At 40.3% G+C, this 20,486-nt stretch overlaps 4 protein-coding genes across 4 annotated transcripts; 2 read left to right on the forward strand and 2 right to left on the reverse strand.

Moving 5' to 3' along the window:
* Window positions 1–5,450: 5,450 nt before the first annotated feature.
* On the reverse strand, window positions 5,451–6,761 carry LOC108844970 (uncharacterized). The gene has a single exon (XM_018618251.1). It carries the CDS (start codon window positions 6,759–6,761, stop codon window positions 5,451–5,453), a length of 1,311 nt encoding a protein of 436 aa, XP_018473753.1.
* A 6,409-nt stretch (window positions 6,762–13,170) lies between these two features.
* On the reverse strand, window positions 13,171–15,873 carry LOC108844169 (putative cysteine-rich receptor-like protein kinase 32). Its single transcript, XM_018617382.2, has 6 exons — window positions 14,844–15,873; window positions 14,638–14,759; window positions 14,340–14,550; window positions 14,026–14,263; window positions 13,769–13,925; window positions 13,171–13,694 (listed from the first exon to the last, which is right to left on the reverse strand). Exons 1-6 carry the CDS (start codon window positions 15,787–15,789, stop codon window positions 13,383–13,385), a joined length of 1,986 nt encoding a protein of 661 aa, XP_018472884.1. The 5' UTR covers window positions 15,790–15,873; the 3' UTR covers window positions 13,171–13,382.
* A 719-nt stretch (window positions 15,874–16,592) lies between these two features.
* Window positions 16,593–19,652, forward strand: LOC108844171 (uncharacterized). The gene is made up of 2 exons (XM_018617385.2): window positions 16,593–17,412; window positions 19,026–19,652. Exon 2 carries the CDS (start codon window positions 19,038–19,040, stop codon window positions 19,575–19,577), a length of 540 nt encoding a protein of 179 aa, XP_018472887.1. The 5' UTR covers window positions 16,593–17,412; window positions 19,026–19,037; the 3' UTR covers window positions 19,578–19,652.
* Window positions 17,882–18,763, forward strand: LOC108838948 (glutathione S-transferase T3-like). Its single transcript, XM_018611802.2, has one exon. The coding sequence runs from the start codon at window positions 17,882–17,884 to the stop codon at window positions 18,761–18,763; it is 882 nt and encodes a 293-aa protein (XP_018467304.2).
* Window positions 19,653–20,486: the final 834 nt, after the last annotated feature.

Consider the following 20,486-nt stretch of genomic DNA (forward strand, 5'->3'; position numbering starts at 1 on the left):
AAAACTGTGATTTGTATTATTTCGTTCTTCAATTTTGTATGTTTTTGTATGTTAATGTATTTTATTACATTGATTTCAAAAATCTTATGGGGTATAGATGATATTCTCAAAGTTGAGTCTTATGTGTTAAAACAAAGAAAATTTACATCCCAATAACAATAGATTTTAATAGAATCTCAAAATCAACCAAAACTAAAATTTTCCAATAACAAAGGATTTTGAGTGGAATTTAAAAGTCATTACCCTAATAACAATGGATTCTACTCAGATTTTAAAAATTCATAAACCAATAACAATAGAATCTCAAAATTTAATAACTTCTCTAGAATTCTTTTACCAATAACTTCCCTTGGTTTATTTGTCTTTCAGAGCATCATCTCATTATTTGTATCATCATCTAATTTGTATAATGATAGTTGTTGATACCTTTTTTCCTCAGTAGAGTGTTAGTTCTTTTTGTTTTTTCACATCTTTGAAAACATCATCACGTCACTATCTGTTAGCCACACGATAAGATTTCTTCAAACTTACAAAAACAAAATAAAAAAACTTCAAAGATTAACAGAAGAGAGGTAATCAGAAAAGAAATAAGGATACACTTGTTTTCAGATTATATATTGTTCACCACGTTTTTTTCTTATGAACATTTGCTCACTACGTTTGTTGCAGAGAAAGCAATTTCGTTTTGTATTGTATGTATAGTTTGGGCTTATCTTTTGCTTGATTGTTTGTTAGCTAGATAAGGTTCGTTCTTGTTAAAGCTTAGTTTTTTTATATCTTCTTCTTTCTATGTCTCTGTTTTAGTTGATGCAAAAGAAAGGCATAGTTTCCTAAAGATAAGCCATAGAGAAAACATACTTGTAAATACCAGTGTTACCTTGGTTGTTGTCAACGCTTTAAAACAGGATACATTCACATGCCATAGTCAACCTGAAATAAATAATTTTTTTTTTGAACTGAGGCTTTCTATTAAAATTGCATGAGAAAAAAAGAAAACAGGCTTTATGGGCCTTAGTATTTTCTAGTTCTAGGGAACTAGTTACTTTACTTAACAAAATATAACATAGAAGCCCAAATCAAAAGCCCAAAGTAGTATCTTAGAGTTAATCTTCCTTTCTTCTTCGACATGCAGAGACGGAGAAGCAATGTGAGGGGAGATAATGGCGACCGTTCAGATTGAGTGGTGATGAGAGAAGTGATCGGCGGTCGGCGAAGGGGATTGGTCATTTACTGCATCCACATCTGAATCATGGCAGAGGAAGAGCGAGGGTTCTGAGAGCGGAGACTGGAGCATCTGTTTTTGACAATCAGGTAGAGCGAAGATAGTAAGTTGTGAGGCGACCTGGAGCAGTTACGGTGGAGCCTTGCATTGCGCTCAGACCAGATGAGATAGATAGCACACTGCCAAGTAATGAGAAGCAGCTTTTTCTTCAATTTTGGGAGTTGAATCGTATTGAGGTAATCCACAATTCCCATCCAGTCTCTTGGAGTCACCACCTGACATCTATCACTTGTTCTTGACCAGACTTCCCAGGAGTAGGGGCAGATGAATAGCAGATGATCTCGCGATTCAGGTGCCGAGTTGCAGAGGAGGCACATTGGATCAACCGTCAGCCCCCAGCCTAGTAATCTGTCTCTAGTAGGACACCTGTTGTTGACAAAAAGCCAAGCAAGGAAGTTGTGTTTAGGGATCCCTCCTTTACACCAAATAGTTTTAACCCACGAAACCAATGGAGCATGACGCTTTAAGGTTTCATAGACCAGTCGAGTACTGTATTTTTCCAGAGTGTTCCCATCCATCTTCCATGTATATACATCTTCCTCCTGCGAGAGCTCCAATGTTGAGAGGTAAGTCTGAACCATAAGTTGATTTTCTGATCTAGGAGACTGGATTAACCAGTTACCATTGAAGTTGATGTCTCTGAGAGTTGCATTTGCAGGGATCCCCATACGCCGAGAGACTGAGGGATTTAGAAATTCTTCAAGTTTCCCAAAAGGTGTCCAGTGATCCGTCCAGAACCTAGTGCTCGCTCCATTCCCGACCGTGACTTGGAGCCAGTTGTAAACCACTTGTCTCAGTTTGATGAGTTTGTTAGCCAACCAAGAATGCTTCGGATTCGGCTTCTTAGTCCAAAAGTTGCTCAGTGACCCCGTAAGCACTTCTGCCTTATACCAAGCGACCCACAAGGAACCTGAGTTACAGAAGAGGATCCAGATGAGCTTTATGATGCAGGCCGTGTTCCAAGCCACTAAATCACGACAGCTCAGGCCTCCTTCACTTTTATCTAAGGTAACAGTCTCCCATGACACTCTAGCAGAATGAGATCCTTCTGTTGAGCCATGCCATAAGAAAGCTCCACATATAGCATTAATCTTTTTAATACATGCTTTTGGCAGGACAAATGTAGCAGACCAGAAGTTTGTGATCCCTCCTATGACCGTATTCACCAGCAGTAGCCTTCCCGCGAAAGAAAGACATCTAGCACTCCAGGTATTAACCTTTGCCTTGACTTGCTGAAGTAGCGGTTCACAATTTAGGAGCGATAGTTTTTTCGTACATAGGGGAACACCTAAGTAGCGAATAGGCAGCGAACCATGAGTTAGACCAGTGTGAGAACTTATTGCATTTACTTCTTGAGTAGAGAGACCACAACTATAGAAAGCTGTTTTCTGAATGCTGACTGCAAGCCCCGATTTAACCTTGAAGTCCTCCAGTATCTGTAGAACCCCTAGGACCGAGTTTTCCTCCCCATCCGTGAAAATCAGTAGGTCATCAGCAAAGCACAAATGAGTAAGCTTAGTGGCAGCGCATTTCTCATGATAGTTAAATTTCCCTTCCTCAGCACCCTTGTTAAGCATTGTGGATAGGCAGTTCATGGCTATTACAAACAGATAGGGACTTAGAGGATCACCTTGACGGAGACCTCTTTTTCCCTTGAAATAGCCATGAACTCTCCCGTTGTATCCCACTGTAAACGAAGGGGTCGTGATGCAAGCTTCCACCCATCTGATGTAGTCATATGGTACACCAATACCTGCTAGACAATTTAGCACAAAACTCCAGCTTATGGTATCAAAAGCCTTAGCAATATCAACTTTGATAACAATTTTTTTTGGGCCTATGAGTTTGTGATATCCATTGACCAGTTCCGTAGCTAGAACCGTATTCTCCACCAATAGTCTTCCTTGTACAAAAGCCGTCTGATTAGGAAGTATCAATTCCGGTAATAGTGGCTTGAGTTTAGAGACAAGGATTTTAGAGATTGCTTTGTATAATGTGGAGCAGCAGGATATTGGTCTATAGTCTGAGACAGCAGTAGCACCCGGATGTTTAGGGACCATTGTCAATATTGTTGAGTTTATCGTTGATGGCATGAATGCGGTGGTGAAGAAGCGTTGGATAGCAGTGATAACCTCAGCTCCTAGAATCCCCCACGAAGCTTTGAAGAATCCAGAAGTAAGGCCATCAGGACCGGGAGACTTATTGGGATTCATCTTGAAGATGGTTCGGGATATGGTTTCTGCATCTGGTTGGGTGGACATAGAGATGTAGGATTCCGCAGAGCATCGATAAGGAATTAGTTCCAGGAACCAATTTATAGGGACGACAGCAAAGGGGAGAGCCAGAGGAGCCAGAATAGATTTGAAGTGGTTAACTGCCAGGATCGCCATAGCTTCAGGATCTGAGATTAGCGTTCCATCTGCTAGGAGAAAGGATCTGATTGAGTTTATGGCAGCTCTGACCACCGCAACTCTGTAGAAGTATGAGGTATTGAAGTCTCCTTCCTTAAGCCAGTTGATACGAGACTTTTGCTTGAAATACGCTTCTTCTATGCTCCTCAGAAACAGCCACTTCTCCCTTAAGTCATGCTCTTCCTGAAATAGTGATGGTGATGGATTTTGCAAAGCCCTAACCTGCACATCTTTAAGCAAATTGTTAGCAGTAACAACTCTCTCTTGGATTTTAGAAAAATTCTCACTATTAAGATTTTGAAGTACACTCTTTATTGTTTTTAACTTCCAGCTGAGTTCCGCGAGAGTTGATGAAGAGATTCCGGCCAGAATCCAAGCTTCAGACACAGTGGGTAGGAAATTTGGGTGTTTGGAGAGGTAGTTGAAGAATTTGAAAGGTTTAGAGCCAGCAATGGGTAAAGGGGTGGCTAGGTTTAAGAGGCAAGGGGTGTGATCAGAGAATTCAGGTGCAAGAAATACAGCAGAGCTATTGGGGTAGGCTGAGATCCACTCATAATTCACAAGTGCTCTATCCAGTTTCTTCGCTATGGGACCCGAAGGCTGCTTGTTGGACCAAGTGTTCTGGATGCCTTGATAACGCAGATCAAATAGCCCAAGTTGCAGTAAGGTATCTCTGAAGTTGATCATGTCAGTGTTGATCACTTGAACAGATGAGGATGAGTGCTCGGATGGACTGACAATCTGGTTAAAGTCCCCTGCAACCAGCCATGAAGTTGAGTCTAGAGAGAGACTTTGCTGAAGATTGATAAGATCTGCCCAAAGGTCTACTCTTTCAGCCGCAGTGTTAGCTGCATAAATGGAAGTGATGATCATCGGCTGATGGTGAGGAACACAGACTTCAAGAGTGAGCGATTGACGAGTCTGATGTAGCAGTCGAGTTGTTACAGGAGATCTCCATATGAAAATTATTCTTCCATCTTCATCAGATTGATGATTGGATAAATAATTCCACCGAGGACAGATCTTAGAGATGATTGAGTCAAGCATTGGTTCCTTAATATGTGTTTCCAAAATAGCACCAAAAAGTGGCTTATTATAATTTAACCACTAAGCAAAAGGGGTGTGCTTGTCCGGTTCGTTTAATCCTCGGACATTCCAAAAAAATACTTGTGTACACATATTAAAGATTAGGGGGTGGAGTTCCACTAGGTGGAGGCTCCTTTGGGTCAGTAGAGGGTTCAGAGACAGGAAGTGGTTTGGGTAATGAAGGCAGGGATTTTTTGGTGGAGTTGAAAGAGAGTGGGGGACGAGATGGAGTGGTGAATTGTGGAGGAAGGGTGATGGCTGGGGCATTGAAGGCAGCAGCCTGTTGGGTAGTGATGAAAGAACCAAAAGTGGGAGCAAAAGTAGCTCCTAAACCGAAAACATACTTTGCATTAGTTGGGGAAGAAGCAAAAATGATGGGATGGTTGGGAATAGGGGATGGGGGGGGGGTGGAGGAATTTCAGAGGTAAAGATTTTAGGAGGATGAGCTAGTGATGGGTTACTGGGTAGGCTATTTTGTGGCGAGGCAAAAGAGTTTGGGTTAGTGTTTAGGCTAGAATGAGGTTCAGTGATGGTAGATGTGTCAACTTTTGGGGGCGGGGTAGTGTTTGGGCAAGTGTTTAGGTCTGGGACAGGGTTAGTGATGGAGGGTGAGGGGCGGAGGGAGCTAGGTGGTTCACCAGTGATATCAGCAATCAATTCTCCTTCTTCAATTAAATGCATATCATCATCTGGTGGATCAGGAACCCAGTTGTAATAATAGCTGCAATTTCAGAATCTTGTTCCATCTCTACATCTTCTTGGGTCTCTGACACTGACTCTGCTTGTGTTACAGGTACAATAGGGTCAGCAACAAGAACACACTCATCATCATCAGGAGGATCCGGAACCCCTACTTGTGAAGAATGACTAGTTTCCATCTCAGCATTTGTTGGAGGAGGAAAAGTACAGTCATTCTTGATATGTCCAATACGGGTACAGTGCGTACAAGATGGAGGGGTCCATGGATATTCTATCTCAATAGGAATGACGTCACCATTCTGACGGACTAGCTCACCTGAAGATGGAAGAGGTTTGGTAAGGTCAACCTCCACCTTTACATGAGCTATATTGAGGTCAGTAAAGTTTTTGGTGTAGTCATCAGTCTCAATCGGTTCACCAACTAGACCTGCTGCAAGACTAAGTCCTTCCTTTGTTCGCAGGTCAAAGGGCACGCCTGATAGATGAGCCCAAAGAGGTATAGAGACTATCTCCGGGATAACACTTGAGGTAGCAGATCCCCATTGAGAAACGTAGAACATTGAGGTTCCAACATACCACAGACGCTTCTCAAGCACTTTAGTACGTATAAAATCATTTGCTATACGAACCAGGAAGGAGCGCTTCAGAGGTTGGAGATGAATTTCAAGCTTGACTCCTTTTCCCCACATGAAATTCAGTACGCTCTGTATAGGACCATAGTCAGGTATCTTGCCAAGAAAAGTACCAATTAGATATTCTTTGTGTATTTCAGCACCTCTTTGAAATACAGCATCAGGGACAACAACTTGAGGTTTCCCCGCCAGAGAAGTGGAGGTAGGCGCTAGTCTTTTTAGAGATCTATCAATGCTGACACTTGCTTTCTGAGCATACGTCTGAGGGGGAGGCTGAGGTTTCTTTTTTGGTGGCAGGTTAGAGCGAGAGGCAGAAGGCTTTGGGACGTTAGAAGCTGGGGCGTCTTGAGTGGTAATTGGAAATGGAGGGAGGGGGTTTAGGGGAGGAGTAGGTAGATCGTTAGTGGGTTGAGGGGCGGCCGGGTTTGAGGGTAATGGGATAGAGGAAGATGAAGCAGGATTGGTGATGATAGGGGAGGAGGATTTAGGATGATGAATAGTGAAGTTGGGGGGATCTTGAATAGTGTCTTGAACAGTATTTTCTTCAGATCTACTTTTTTGACTTGCAGATTCTGAAGTAGTTGGTTGTTCCATGCTAGCAGGAGTCTGGATTGGAGCTTCCTGCAACTGGATAGTAGTTGGGGTCTTCATCTTCTTAGATGAAGTAGTTTGGGGAGCAGAAGTAGAGGGAGAGGAAAGGAGGGGGGAAACTCAGGATCAGGAGGGTCAGGGTCAGGAGGGCGAACTGGAAATTCACCAGGGTTCAGGCCGGAATCACATCCCCTTTCGGGGAACCAGGGGTTCACTTGAGGAGAAGACATCTCTTTTTATAAGAATACCTAAAATAAATAATTAAGAGATTATTACTTGTATGGAGTCTTTTTGCATCAATAGAAAATCTGAACACCGAGAAAAAATATGAAGCATGGGAGAAGATGAAAAATCGAGATTTTTAAGAGATCAAATGCAGTTTTAAATTGTGATCATATTATTGAACCTGGTGTGATAATGGGAGAAAAGTCAGGAACGTAGATATTTGGAATTTTTTGAAAAACTGATCGAAAATATTTTTTTAAAAAATAATTTTGTTTGATATTAAAGTTTTTCAAACTTGCCACGTGTTTATGACGTTTGTTTATGGAGACCCTGTTTTAGAACAGAGAGAACAAGTATGGGAACGTCTTACGCGTTTCTCAACAACAAGAAATGGACCATGGTTCATGATAGGAGATTTTAATGAAATAAAAGACCACAATGAAAAAACGGGTGGAAGACGACGGCCTGATAGCTCTTTTATACCTTTCAGACAAATGCTCAATGATTGTGGTATGTTGGATTTTCCATATACCGGTGATATGTTATCTTGGGTGGGGAAAAGATCCAGAGGAGCAACAGTTAGATGTCGCTTGGATAGGGCTGTAGGGAATGAAAATTGGCATGAAGAATTCCCTCACTCTTCGGTTAGGTATATGAAGCTATGGGGGTCGGATCATCGTCCGGTCCTAGCAGAAATTCTCAAAAGGCCGATAAGGAAATCAAAGAAATTCAAATTTGACAAGAGATGGATAGAGAATGAGGAGTTGAGGCAGATTGTACTGGAAGGGTGGAAATCGCCAGATTTGCCGACAAATGCGAACATCATGGATCATATAGCAAGCTGCAGGAGAGCTATGAGTCAGTGGAGAAGACAACATAATTTCAACTCAGATTTGCTCGTGGAGGAGCTTAAGGAAAAGGTGGAAGGTCTTTACTCGAATGACACAGCAACAACGGAGGAAATAGCTGAAGCGCTAAAGGAACTTTCTGATGCTCTTAAGGCAGAAGAACTGTTTTGGAAACAGAAGAGCAGAATTTTTTGGTTGCGGGAAGGAGACAGGAACACCAAATTTTTCCATGCGCTGACAAAGCAGAGAAGGGCGAGGAATAAAATTACTCAGCTGGTAGATGAGAGTGGCAATGTGGTGGAGGACGAGGAAGGCTTGGTGGCCATTGCTACCAGTTATTTTAGACAAATTTTTGAATCATCAAATCCAGAGGAGATAGAGGAGGCATTATCGGAGGTGTCCACAACAATTACTGAATCTATAAATAATGACCTTACTGCACCAGTGTCTGAATGGGAGGTCAAATTGGCGCTATTTGCTATGCATCCAGAGAAGGCACCTGGGCCAGATGGAATGACTGCACTTTTTTATCAGAAATTTTGGGATATTGTAAAGGAGGATTTAACTCTTATGGTTAATCAATTCCTTGTAGATGGGACGATGCCGTGTGGATTGAACGATACCAATATTTGTCTTATTCCCAAAACGACGCGGCCAAACGAGATGTCGCAGTTCAGGCCAATCAGTCTATGTAATGTGAGCTATAAAATAATCTCTAAAGTCTTATGCCAGAGATTAAAAAAGGTTTTACCTGATAGGATTTCGGAAACCCAGTCAGCCTTTGTTGCTGGGAGACAAATTTCGGACAATGTTATGATAGCTCAGGAATTATTTCATGCTTTGAGGACTAAGCCGAACGGTCGAAATAAGAGGATGGCCATTAAGACAGATATGAGCAAGGCGTATGACAGGATGAAGTGGTCTTTTATTGAAGCAGTTATGAGGAAAATGGGGTTTTGCGAAACATGGATTACATGGATCATGAGGTGTATATCATCGGTTAAATATAAAATTCTCATGAATGGACAACCCCGGGGGAACATTGTTCCAGAGAGAGGTTTACGTCAAGGAGATCCTTTGTCTCCTTTCATCTTTATTCTATGCACGGAAGCGCTCGTTAGCCTTCTTAATCATGCAGAGAACCAAGGGAAGATAACAGGGATGCGTGTCACACGAGCGTGTCCTTCGGTATCGCACCTTCTCTTTGCTGATTATAGCCTTTTCTTCTGTAAGGCGGAGCCCCGTGAATGTGAAGAAGTGATGGAAGTGGTCAGGAAATATGGGAAAGCTTCAGGACAATGTATAAATTTTGAGAAATCTTCATTACTCTTTGGTAAGAGGATTAATGCCGCCACACGTCAACAGATTAAGGATACAATTGCGATTCAGAATGAAGGGGGAATGGGGAATTATCTTGGAATCCCAGAGGATATCAGTGGATCTAAGTGCAAGCTGTTTGCCTTCTTGAAAGATAAATTATTGCATCGGGTGAATGGATGGACAGGTAGATGGCTTTCGAAAGGGGGCAAAAGAGGTGCTGATAAAATCGATTCTGCTTGCTTTACCAACATATGTTATGTCTACCTTCCTACTCCCGTTAGAGATCTGTGAAAACCTAGCGAGTGCAATGGCACAATTTTGGTGGAGCTCAAATCCACCTAAGAGAGGTATACATTGGGCTAAATGGGAGAAGGTTTGCTTGCCAAGGGAGGAAGGAGGAATTGGTTTTAGAATGATTCATGAATTTAATCTGGCATTATTGGCAAAACAACTCTGGAGATTAACGCAATATCCTGACTCTTTGGTCGCTAGGGTATTAAGAGGAAGGTATTATAAATTGAGTTCGCCATTACGAACAATCAAGGTAAGCAGCCCATCATATGTGTGGACTAGCATTTCAGCGTCAAGAGAGCTTCTCCTTCTGGAAATCCGACAAAAAGTTCATTCGGGATACGATATCAAGGTTTGGGAGGATCCGTGGATTCCTACCATCCCTGCTAGATCGGCTAGGCCCATTGCTCCAGTGGTTCACCCGAACATGAGAGTCAGTGATCTTATTAATCGAGACCTGGGGGAGTGGGATATGGATAGACTTCAGAGCTACGTTGATGCGGAAGACATACCGCTTATTAGGAGTATGGCTATAAGTTCAACTCATCGACGAGATACATGTAGCTGGAGTTTTACCAAAAATGGACAGTATACGGTTAAGTCAGGATATTGGGTGGCTAGGAATATGCTGAAGGAAGTGGAGGAAAAAGAAGTTTTAGAGCCTAGCATAACAAAACTCCAAGCCTTTGCTTGGAAGGTACAAGCTCCCCAAAAGATTCGCCATCTTCTGTGGCAATTGATAACTGGACATGTAGCAGTAACAAGGAATCTCGTACGGAGGAACATGCGATGTGATAATTATTGTCTGAGATGTGGGGAAGCTGAGGAATCGGTTACACATGCAATTTTCGAATGCCCGCCAGCGCTACAGGCTTGGTCTCTATCAGCTACTCCTACAAACCCGAATATTTTTCCGGTTAATAGTATCTATGCCAATATGGATTTTTTATTTTGAAGGAAGAGTGCTATTGTAGAACCTGAATTAGACAGAGACCCTTATCCCTGGATAATCTGGTACATTTAGAAAGCGAGGAATGATAAGCTGGTTAGAGGAATAGATAGAGATCCATTGGAACTGGTAAGATATGCGGAAATTGAGTGTCAGGCCTGGTTTAATGCAAATGAAATGGTGCAAGGAAACCTGCAAGAAGATGGAAGGAACGAACATAACGAAGAAGCTCAAGTCATAGGCTTGACTAATATTTGCATGGTGGATGGATCCTGGACGGCTACAGATCAGTATAGTGGGTGTGGTTGGGTATGGATGGATGGCTTCGGAAAAGTTCAGCTTATGGGAACGAGGAATCTTATACGGAGAGAATCAGCTTTGCACTCGGAACTGGAAGCACTGAAGTGGGCGATGGAGAATATGCTTCAACATTCGACATGTCAGACTTTTGGAACGGATTGCAAGGATGTGATAGACATGATCAAGAATCCTCAAGCGTGGCCGAGCTTTGCAACGGAGCTTGAGCGAATAGGAACTCTCGTAGTATGCTTCCCGGAATTCAAGATTTCTTATATCCCGCGAGCAAGAAATCACATTGCGGATTTTTTAGCTAGAACTGCAAGATCTTTTCATAGAGCTCTTTATTTTATGGGTTGTTCTATTCCAGTATGGTTACCCAGACCACCTCATGTTCTTTGAGTAATAGAATAGCCTTTCGATGTCAAAAAAAAAAAAAACTTGCCACGTGTTAATTGTTTTTAAATTGTTTTTTAATATTTTCCATATGTCAGTCTCTGATTTGTCAAGTGACTTGCGCTTTATTATATAGGGGATTATAAATTTACATCATATTTCTTAACTACTTTATTAATTATTTTTACCATAACAATTCAACATCATTTATTTTACGTATTAACCGTAATATTTCCAAAATGATGAAGAATTATTTATTTTCTTATCTAATCAATTAAGTACGGATATTTAGGTATTCATTCAGATATCTGTCAGTTCTTTTGAGTATCGATTTTTTCTGGATTTTGGAATTAGACTCCGCTTGTACATTATAATTTCTTGGGTGGAATTAGAGTCGGGTTTCTAGGTCGGGTGGGTCGGTTCTGATGTGCAGGAACATAAACATAAACAAAAACTTGTATACTTAAAAGTTTCATTAAACAATTTATACGAAATGAAATAAAAATTAACACATGCACGGACATGCTGGTCAAGTTATAGTATTGTTTATACTAACACGCCAATCACAAATTATCTAATATATCGAAGTGATCAAATTGCAATATTATATTATTTATGCCTACAAATAACATCATCATATGGTAAATGATCTAATATATTTTTTAAAAAAAAATATTCAAATTTCATAAATAAAAAATTTCTAATAATTTTCTGCTTGCAGTAATACAAGATCAATAAAATTTAAAAATATTCTTTTAAAATTGTAAGCCAAATAAATTTGACATCATAAAAATTTCAGCTTCTATCCGTAAAAAGTCTAGGGGAATTGTAAAGAGAAACAGAAAATAATAAAATGAAAAAAAAAAACTGGCTAAAATCGATTTATTAGAAATTAGGGTTAATGATAAATCCGTCAATGGCTAAATTTTTGAATTAAAAGTAAATCAGAAAATATTATAATTAAAATGGATATTTCATATATTGGCTCATGTGAGACATGGGGGCAAGAGAAGAGATGACTCCAAACCCGACAAAAACATTGTTGTATATATTTCTCCGATCGTCTACATTAACGCATATCCCATGTTTGGTTAGTAGTCTTAAAAGAGTCTATTTTAATCTGATGACAAAAAAGAACTTACATAAGTATTTTTTATTAACTTGGGGCATCCCGAACCTATGAAAAATCCAAGACTAATCCTCAAGTGGAGGTGAAGCCCATGAATGAATCTTCTCTCTGATGAACAAATGAAACCCGAAGTATGGCCTCATATCCGCTTCGCCTCATGGTCGAGTGTAGTCGAGTATTGTGGATCCTAAAACTAAAAAAAAATATCCTTTTGTTTCATTGTAAATTAGGGAAGAAGATCTTGTCAGTAACAACTTAGAATACAACAATGTAATTAGACTCAAGTTGACGTAAATGAATTTATATATTGATGTTTAACAGGTTTACAAGTGCTTGCAAATAAGAATATGACTAATCTAATGAAGAATGAAATCTAAAACGAGGTCAAAGTGTTTAGGTTGAGGCAAGTATATGTGTATGAATTGAGACTGAAAGAGAAGTTCTATTAATCGTTTGAGCAGGAACTATAACGTTTGGTGTAAAATCATAGTTCTAGCCGTCTAGTTATATTCTCTTAGTCTCTGAGTGTTGATTTATTGTTCTAAGTTTTCGGCTCTCTTTTTATAGCTTAGCCGTAGTCGGTATTTTTCCAGGCAGGATTCTGAAAGCCGGCGTCTTGCTCGGAAACTGAGGTATTTTTTTCTGAATTATTTTTCCCTAATAGGTATGACCTACATATGGACAGTTTGATGAAACCAACCAAGAGGGAGCCAAGATCTATGCTTGAGGTTCTTAAAACTTGGAAAATTTGAAAACCCTGTCGTGGACGATGCCATTTCTAAAATGGGATTAGGGTATCCTCTAAGTTGTTGTGGAGAAACCAGTAGAAATTTACAAAAATCGGCAGTGAAAGGAGATGTCTCTTTCCTTGGGACATAAAGGTCAACTAAGCCTCACCATGTCTAGGAGAGTTCCTTTCTCACCAAGACGCGTTCTTGTTTTCTTTTAGGTTATAGGCTATAGCCAATGATTATAATGATACCTAAACTGCATATGTTAGGAAATCTTAATAAATTTAAAACGACAATATATGATTTATATACGTACATAGCTAACTGAGAAACTTTCAGTATGTCCAACACATACAAAATAATTTGAATCTAGAGAATTTTTTGATTAACAAAATTTGAAAACTGATTTGCTTGTGTTATACGGAAAATGATACCCTCGGTTTAGTTGGGAATGGTGCACACAATTGTCATATATGAAGAGAAGAATTAAGAATTTCAACGAGGAGTGACTATTGAATAAGAAACAGAGTTGTATCTAGAATGGCCCGGCTCGGATCCATAGGTTAAAGGGTCTAAATTGGATCTAGTCCTTAGGAAACATCCAGGTGCTCGAGGCATAGGTAAATCAGTGGAGCTATTGGTAAGCATTTGAAATATTGTAGACATTTCTGGACGGTGTGCAGGAGTCTCTTGAACACATAGTAGTCCTATATGGATGGATCTAATTACTTCATCCTTCTCATAATTTTCCCTGATCGCAGGGTCGATGAGATCTAAATGTGCTTCATTGTTCCAAAGCCTCCAAACCTGGTTAAACAACTCATATTCAGGAGATGATCACAATTAAAATAAATTAAGATTTTGATTTGACTTTTTCTCACATGTGTCACCATATTTCCACCAGAATCATCATCAATATGATAGAAGCTACTGTTCTTCTTGCCACAAACAATCTCTAGAATCAATACTCCAAAGCTATAGACATCAGATTTGGTAGAGAAATGGCCACACGTCACATACTCTGGAGGCATGTAACCGCTGCAAATATACACAAAACAATGTTCATGTTTAATAAGAAACAGAAAGTGTTCATCAGTATTTGTGTCCATTTAAAGCAAAGAGAATAGTAAATACTAACAAGGTTCCAACAACTCTTCCAGTGGTGTCTTCAGTTTGGTCCACTCTAAAATTCCTTGCCATTCCGAAATCTGCTATTTTAGGATTCATATCAGAATCGAGAAGAATGTTACTCGCTTTGATATCACGGTGTATGATAGTGAGCCTTGAGTCTTGATGAAGATAGAGAAGCCCCCGCGTAATCCCTCGGATGATGTTGTACCGTCTTCTCCAGTCTAGCTGACTCTTCTTTGTTGGATCTGCATTAACCTAAGACTTTAAGAGAATGTACTACAATAATATAATTAAACATATATATTATTTATTTGTTATTACCAAAGAGGAAATAATCAAGGCTCTTGTTTGGAACAAACTCGTAGACAAGTATTCGTTCATCTCTTTCTAAGCAAAACCCATGCAGCCTAACAAGATTTTTGTGTTGAAGCTTAGCCACAATCACAACCTCGTTCTTAAACTCTTGTGTTCCTTGTCCTGAATCTCTTGATAACCGCTTTACCGCAATCTCGGATTCATTTGGTAGCATTCCCTACAAATGTGCACGTGAGGTAACTTCTTACTTCTTAGCTTCCATGACAATTTAGCAGTCATAGATACAAGTAGAGCACATATATACCTTATAAACTTCACCGAATCCGCCTTGACCTAGCTTGTTATTCCTCGAAAATTTATCAGTTGCCACTTCAATTGTTGCAAAATCATATTGTAGGGACTGTGGAGTAGTCATGTCATCATCAGCTGTCACAACATAGATATTATGGGTTACTAGTCTATTATGCAATCCAAATAGGTAAAAATAAAAACTTCAAAAAGGTAACTCACTTTCAAGTTGTGACTTTTTATGCAATCTCTTCCAAATAACTAATCCAAAAGCAAGCAGCACCACAAATGTAACCACAGAAACAACAATCGCCACAATAGCTCTTGTAGCAATCTTTTTTCCATCTGGAGGAGGAGCAGGAGGAGAAGGAGAAGTAGGAGGCGGCGGCGGCGGCGGAGCAGGTTTAGAATGTGTGTCATTAAAAGCATCAAAGGCACCAAGATACGCATAACCATCCCACTGGAAAAAGCAGACCGGCTTTCCAACGCTTCCACCTATGTACCCATTGCAGCATCTTTGGTATGCACGTATATTTTCTTGAAGACAAGCTTCACATTCCTTGGAAGATATCCCCGGAATACACTGCATCAGCGCGTAAACATTATCATCAAGTCTCTCACCTATCCTAGGGGATACATCAGCCAGGTATCTAGATCCAGATTGACCGACTCGAGTGATCATAGATTCCATGAACGAGTTCCATACTCTAGTATAAGTTGTAACGTTACCCGTGTACATTCCAGTATCGTAATCTGCTTCTGTCGGCTCTAGATCGCTCCGGTTGAAAAACGATATGTTGGAGTAACGAACGAAACAGAGCGTCTTGTCGGCTCTCCAGTCCCATGAGTCGGTCTGGTTCGGACAACTTTCTAGTAAACCATCGGATGCGGTTTGGATACAATCCGAACATACCTCTGGATCAGTCCCTGGTATACAGAGGCCTAATGCATAGATCTCTCCAGGGCCTTCACCGACCGAGACGTTGTGGTAGCCGTTTCGAGAACTGACTTGGGATGCAAGAGTTGAGAGAACAAGACGACGGTTTGTATCGTAAGCACTGTTTGGTCTGAATAACAGAGAGTTCCCACATCTTTGTGCAGACACAAAGCCGAAGTTAACGGGTAGCACAAGACAGAGGATTATGGAAAAGAGATTGTTTAAAAACATTTTTAACAAGATTGATGATTTTGCTTAGATCACAACATACCTTTGTTCTAAATAAGACGTTTTCACTACAGTAGCGTTGATTTTGGTCAAACTAGCATGCATGATTAGAATTGTCGTCAAGTCAATATTGGCAGACGTTTGGATAATTCAAATATTTTATTAAGGATGAAAGTAATCATGCTCCAATTATCAGTTCTCCACGACCGGCAGCCCTACGTTAAAGTCTTTAAAGTGACGTTGGAACTTACGAAGGCAGCCAATAATATTGTTACCTACATATGTCAACTTTATAACTAGAAGATTCGGTTTGAACAAAAAAAAAACTAGAAGATTCGGAATAATTTGATGAAATTGACGTTTGTCAACTTTATACATTAGAAAATTATTAACAGTTTTATGAAACGGAAGTTTGGTAACCTAAAGTCAAATTAACAAGACTTGTGATTAATACACATGGCACTCAGCATTAAATTAAATTAAATTGTTAGTTTCATTGTGCACGGAGTTTGAAAACTAGGTAGAGTTACTTTACTACAGGGAAAATTGTACGGAGTGATTGTAAACGTGCCGAGGTTATACTTCAGAGTGCACTATATCAAGAATTCAATGAGGAGTGGGTTGATCGTTGCGTTGTCAATAGAACAAGGAACAGACTTGCTACTAGATTGGCCTGGCTCGAATCCAAAGGGGAAAGGGCCCAAATTGGGTGGGTTCCTGAAGAAAAATACAGGTTGGTGAGGCACATGTAGAACAATATAAGAGCAACATTATCGCTCGTCCCTAACCGCGTCCTTAACATTAATCGGTTAAAAAGAAAATCAAAAATGATTCAAATAAACTTGGGACGTCCCTTAGCTAAGGAACAAATGTGGCCGTCCTTAGCTAGCACGTGTCGGGTTTTGAGTGGGCGATGGTAATTAGGGTTGAAACGACGCGTTTCGTTTGTTTCGAGCAGCACTTCTTTTTTTCTTTTTTTCGAAACCGGTTGTGTTAGAGAAGGCGATTGGGAAGGCGATTGGGAAGGCGATTGGTTGGGTCTCGACGGTGGTTCGTTTTCGACGGTTTTTCTCGGCGGTTCGGTGTGGACGGTTCTCCTTGGCTTCTGTCTCGACGGCGGTTCTCTTTGTCGACGGTTCTCCTCGGCGTTTGGGTCTCGACGGTTCTCTTTCTCGACGGTTCTCCTCGGCGTTTGACTTGATACGAAGGTGAAGAAGGTATGTGTTCTCGATCTAGTACCTTTGATTGATTGTATCTATTTTGTTGTCGTTATCGATTTAGGATTTTGTTAATTTCGAATCGTCTAAATCTAGGGTTCTCCGTTTGATTAGTGAATTGGTTATCCGTTTGATTAATGATTTGGTTAATTTCCCATCGTTTTGTTCTCGTTCTTGATGTAGGGTTTTGATTGATTGTAAATTGTTTATCGTTCTTGGTGTAGGGATTTTTTTAGTAAAGAGATGGTGAAGTTGTTTATTGTTTGCAGAACCATTACTCATATTTGATGAAACTGATTTTTTTTTTTTGCTTCTGATTGTGAGATTGAGCTAGTAGTTGAGGTGAAGATTTGATTATCGCAAACCCGGATAATTACAACAAGTCAAACCATTTCGTCCAAAGTACAAGGTAAATCACTAGCACTTGAACTGAAATAGTTAAAACTAGTAGGCATAGAGTTATTAACTCGGATTGAAAACGTGTAGGCATGTACTCTGATTAGACATGGATGGTTGTGTAACTTTAATGCACTTGAACTAGTTGGTTGTTAAAATGTTTAGTAACTGTTTAGCCTAGTTAGTTTGCTTTGATATACCGGTTATATAATCTAGTTAGTTTGGAACCAAATATTGTCTTCTTCGATATACTGAGATGATAGTATAGTTACTTTGCAACCAAAGCATGAATTAATTTTAGGAGGAGATGTGTAATAACTCTGATATGACTTTGGTAGTTTATGGTTAGGCTTAATTATCGTCTTTCTCTCTTCTCTGCCTATTAATAAACACCAACCATCTCTTCCAATCTCCATCATCTTCTTTATCTCTTCTCTGCCTAAACCTTTCTCTTCTATAAACTCTTCTCTCTTCTTAGTACAATGGGTTCTCAAACTCCATATAGCCTGTCTTCTGGCTATGTAGGTCTTCTTACCAGTCAACACGAAAGTGTTGTCAATGGGAACTTCGGCTATGACAGTTTTCATTCCCAATCATCGGAGATCCCTCTCTTCAGTTCACAGTCTGACGCTCCAACTCCAGTTAAAGACACACCACCGCAGCGTGGGACGAGACAGAAGTGGACACCAGCTGATGATGAGGTGCTAATCAGTGCCTGGCTCAACACATCCAAGGATGCCATTGTCGGCAATGAACAAAAGTTACACACCTTCTGGAAAAGAGTTGCCGAATACTTCGAAGCAAGTCCTCATGTTACAAACGGTGGTCCAAAGAGGCTGCATAAACATTTGAAGTCGCGATGGCATAAAATAAATGAGTCAACCCAGAGATTCTGTGGCGCCTATGCAGCCGCAGAGAGGCAGAACCGCAGTGGTCAAAACGAGAATGATGTTCTCAAGGCCGCTCACGACATCTACCACTCTGATCACAACATAAAATTCAACCTCGAGCATGCATGGTGTGTGTTGAGGTATGACCAGAAATGGCTTAACCTCAACCCTCCTCCTAAGGCTGCTGGGAGTTCAAAGAGAAAGGATGGTGTCGAAGGTTCAGAAGCTTCTGTCTTTGTTGGTGATAATGAGCCCCGCCCTGAAGGTGTCAAAGCTGCGAAAGCAAGAAGGAATTCGAAGCAAGGGAGGAGTGTTGAGGATTATAAGAGCATTTGGGAAATAAAGAAGGTAGATTTCGCGGAGAAGGAGAAGTTGTCTAAGCTAGCCATACTAGACACTCTTCTGGCAAAAAAAGATCAACTCACCGAGGCTGAGGAAATTGTGAAGGATAAGATAGTGGCCCAGTATTTTTAAACCAAGGATCAACTCACCGACTCTGCATCTAGTTTGTTTGTTTGCTTGTTTGCTTGTTTGCTTTTAACTTGTTTTAATCATCTACTTTGTTTGCTTCTTTGCTTCTTTGCTTGTTTAATATTCTACTTTGTTTCTTTGCGGCTATGTAATATAATGTACTTTGTTTCCACGCATGTAATATTAATCAACTTCTATGTAATATAATCAGTTTGTTTCTTGGCTTCTGTCTTAGTTTTTGTACTTTGTTTATTTTTTTTTCCAGGTTTAGCTGGACATGGGACAGTATAGCTATAGTCAGCCTTCTTCTTCTCAGCATGGGGACACAGCTGACAGTAGCTACATCGAGACAGAGGAGCTTATACGCCGAGACCAAGCTGAGATTGAGTCCAATTATCGTGAGCAGGTTCAGTATCCTCCTCAACCCGAGGTAGAGTTCGGGTTTCCTCAGGTCTGCTACTGTGGTTCTCAGCCTATTCTAGCCACTTCGAAGACCACCAATGATCCGGGAAGAAGGTTTTATACTTGTGACAATAAAGATGATGGGGACTGCCATGTCTTTAAGTGGTGGGATGTGGCGGTTATGGAGGAGATGAGAGCGAGGGATATACACACGCTGCAATTGGATCAGAAGGTAGAAGCTCTAGCATTACCCTCGGAAGGTGACTATGAGACTCAGCAGAAACTGGATGCGGTTGAGAAGATGGTGTGTGAGTTAGGCAAGAAGTGTTCAAGGGTTACCATCGGCTTTCAATACTTGGTTGGTGTTATGGGTTTCCTGTTAGTTTTAATAGGAATGGTTGTCATGTTTAAGTAGATCAAATGAGTGGTTTTAGCAAGTTGCTATTACCATCGGTTTTCATGTGTAATTTGTAATGAATTTGTACTCTTTCTCGGCTTTGCACTCTTTGAATAGTGCTCATGTTTAACTTGTAATTTGTCATCAATTTGTAAGACATGTATCATGTTAAACTTATAATTTGTAATGAATTTGTAAGACATGTATGATGTGTAATTTGTTATAACATGTGTTCCTCATTTGGTGGTTGGTAAAGTTACCAAAGAGTCACAAGATGTACTAATAGAGTCACAGGGTTTCCACAAGAAAACAACAAAGCATCACAAGCTCGTTTATGGTCACTATAAAGCATCACTCGTCGTATGCTTACTTCAAGGATCACTTGTCTTTCTTTTTAAAATAAATCACAAGCATATATTCTCTTTCTTTTTTTAAAAATGGCTTCTTCTTCTCATTACCATTACCACAAAGATAATGGTGACGATTTTGATGACATGTTTGATGATTTTGAGGAAGACTTTGATCAAATTCCAGAACCAAAAGAGAGAAAAAAGCGTATTTTTATCGAGAGAAACCGAGAAGAAGGCCACGACAAGCTTTGGAATGACTACTTCAGCGATACTCCAACTTACTCTCACAATTTATTCCGGCGCCGGTTTCGAATGAACAAATCATTGTTCTTGAGTATTGTCCATCGTCTCTCAACAGAAGTAGCATATTTTCGACCAACCGAAGATGCAGTGGGACGAAAGAGTCTATCTCCGCTCCAGAAATGTACTGCATCAATTCGTCAATTGGCGTATGGTGGTGGAGCTGATGCAATAGACGAATATGTACGACTAGCTGAAACAACAGCTCGAAAATGTTTGCACTATTTTGCCGCCGGAATAATCCACTTGTTTGGCGATCATTATCTTAGACGTCCCA

This window comes from Raphanus sativus, chromosome 3, assembly GCF_000801105.2.
Source record: "Raphanus sativus cultivar WK10039 chromosome 3, ASM80110v3, whole genome shotgun sequence".
In the NCBI taxonomy this organism is placed as follows: domain Eukaryota; kingdom Viridiplantae; phylum Streptophyta; class Magnoliopsida; order Brassicales; family Brassicaceae; genus Raphanus; species Raphanus sativus.

Coding starts and splice junctions, on each gene's coding strand:
- LOC108838948 (XM_018611802.2), top strand. CDS start 17,882: ATGGGTTCTCAAACTCCATATAGCCTGTCTTCTGGCTATGTAGGTCTT.
- LOC108844970 (XM_018618251.1), bottom strand. CDS start 6,761: ATGAAGACCCCAACTACTATCCAGTTGCAGGAAGCTCCAATCCAGACT.
- LOC108844171 (XM_018617385.2), top strand. CDS start 19,038: ATGGGACAGTATAGCTATAGTCAGCCTTCTTCTTCTCAGCATGGGGAC.
- LOC108844169 (XM_018617382.2), bottom strand. CDS start 15,789: ATGTTTTTAAACAATCTCTTTTCCATAATCCTCTGTCTTGTGCTACCC. Junction 14,760..14,843: donor TAAAAAGTCACAACTTGAAA/GTGAGTTACCTT, acceptor ATGTTGTGACAG/CTGATGATGACATGACTACT. Junction 13,695..13,768: donor GTGGAAATATGGTGACACAT/GTGAGAAAAAGT, acceptor TTGTTTAACCAG/GTTTGGAGGCTTTGGAACAA.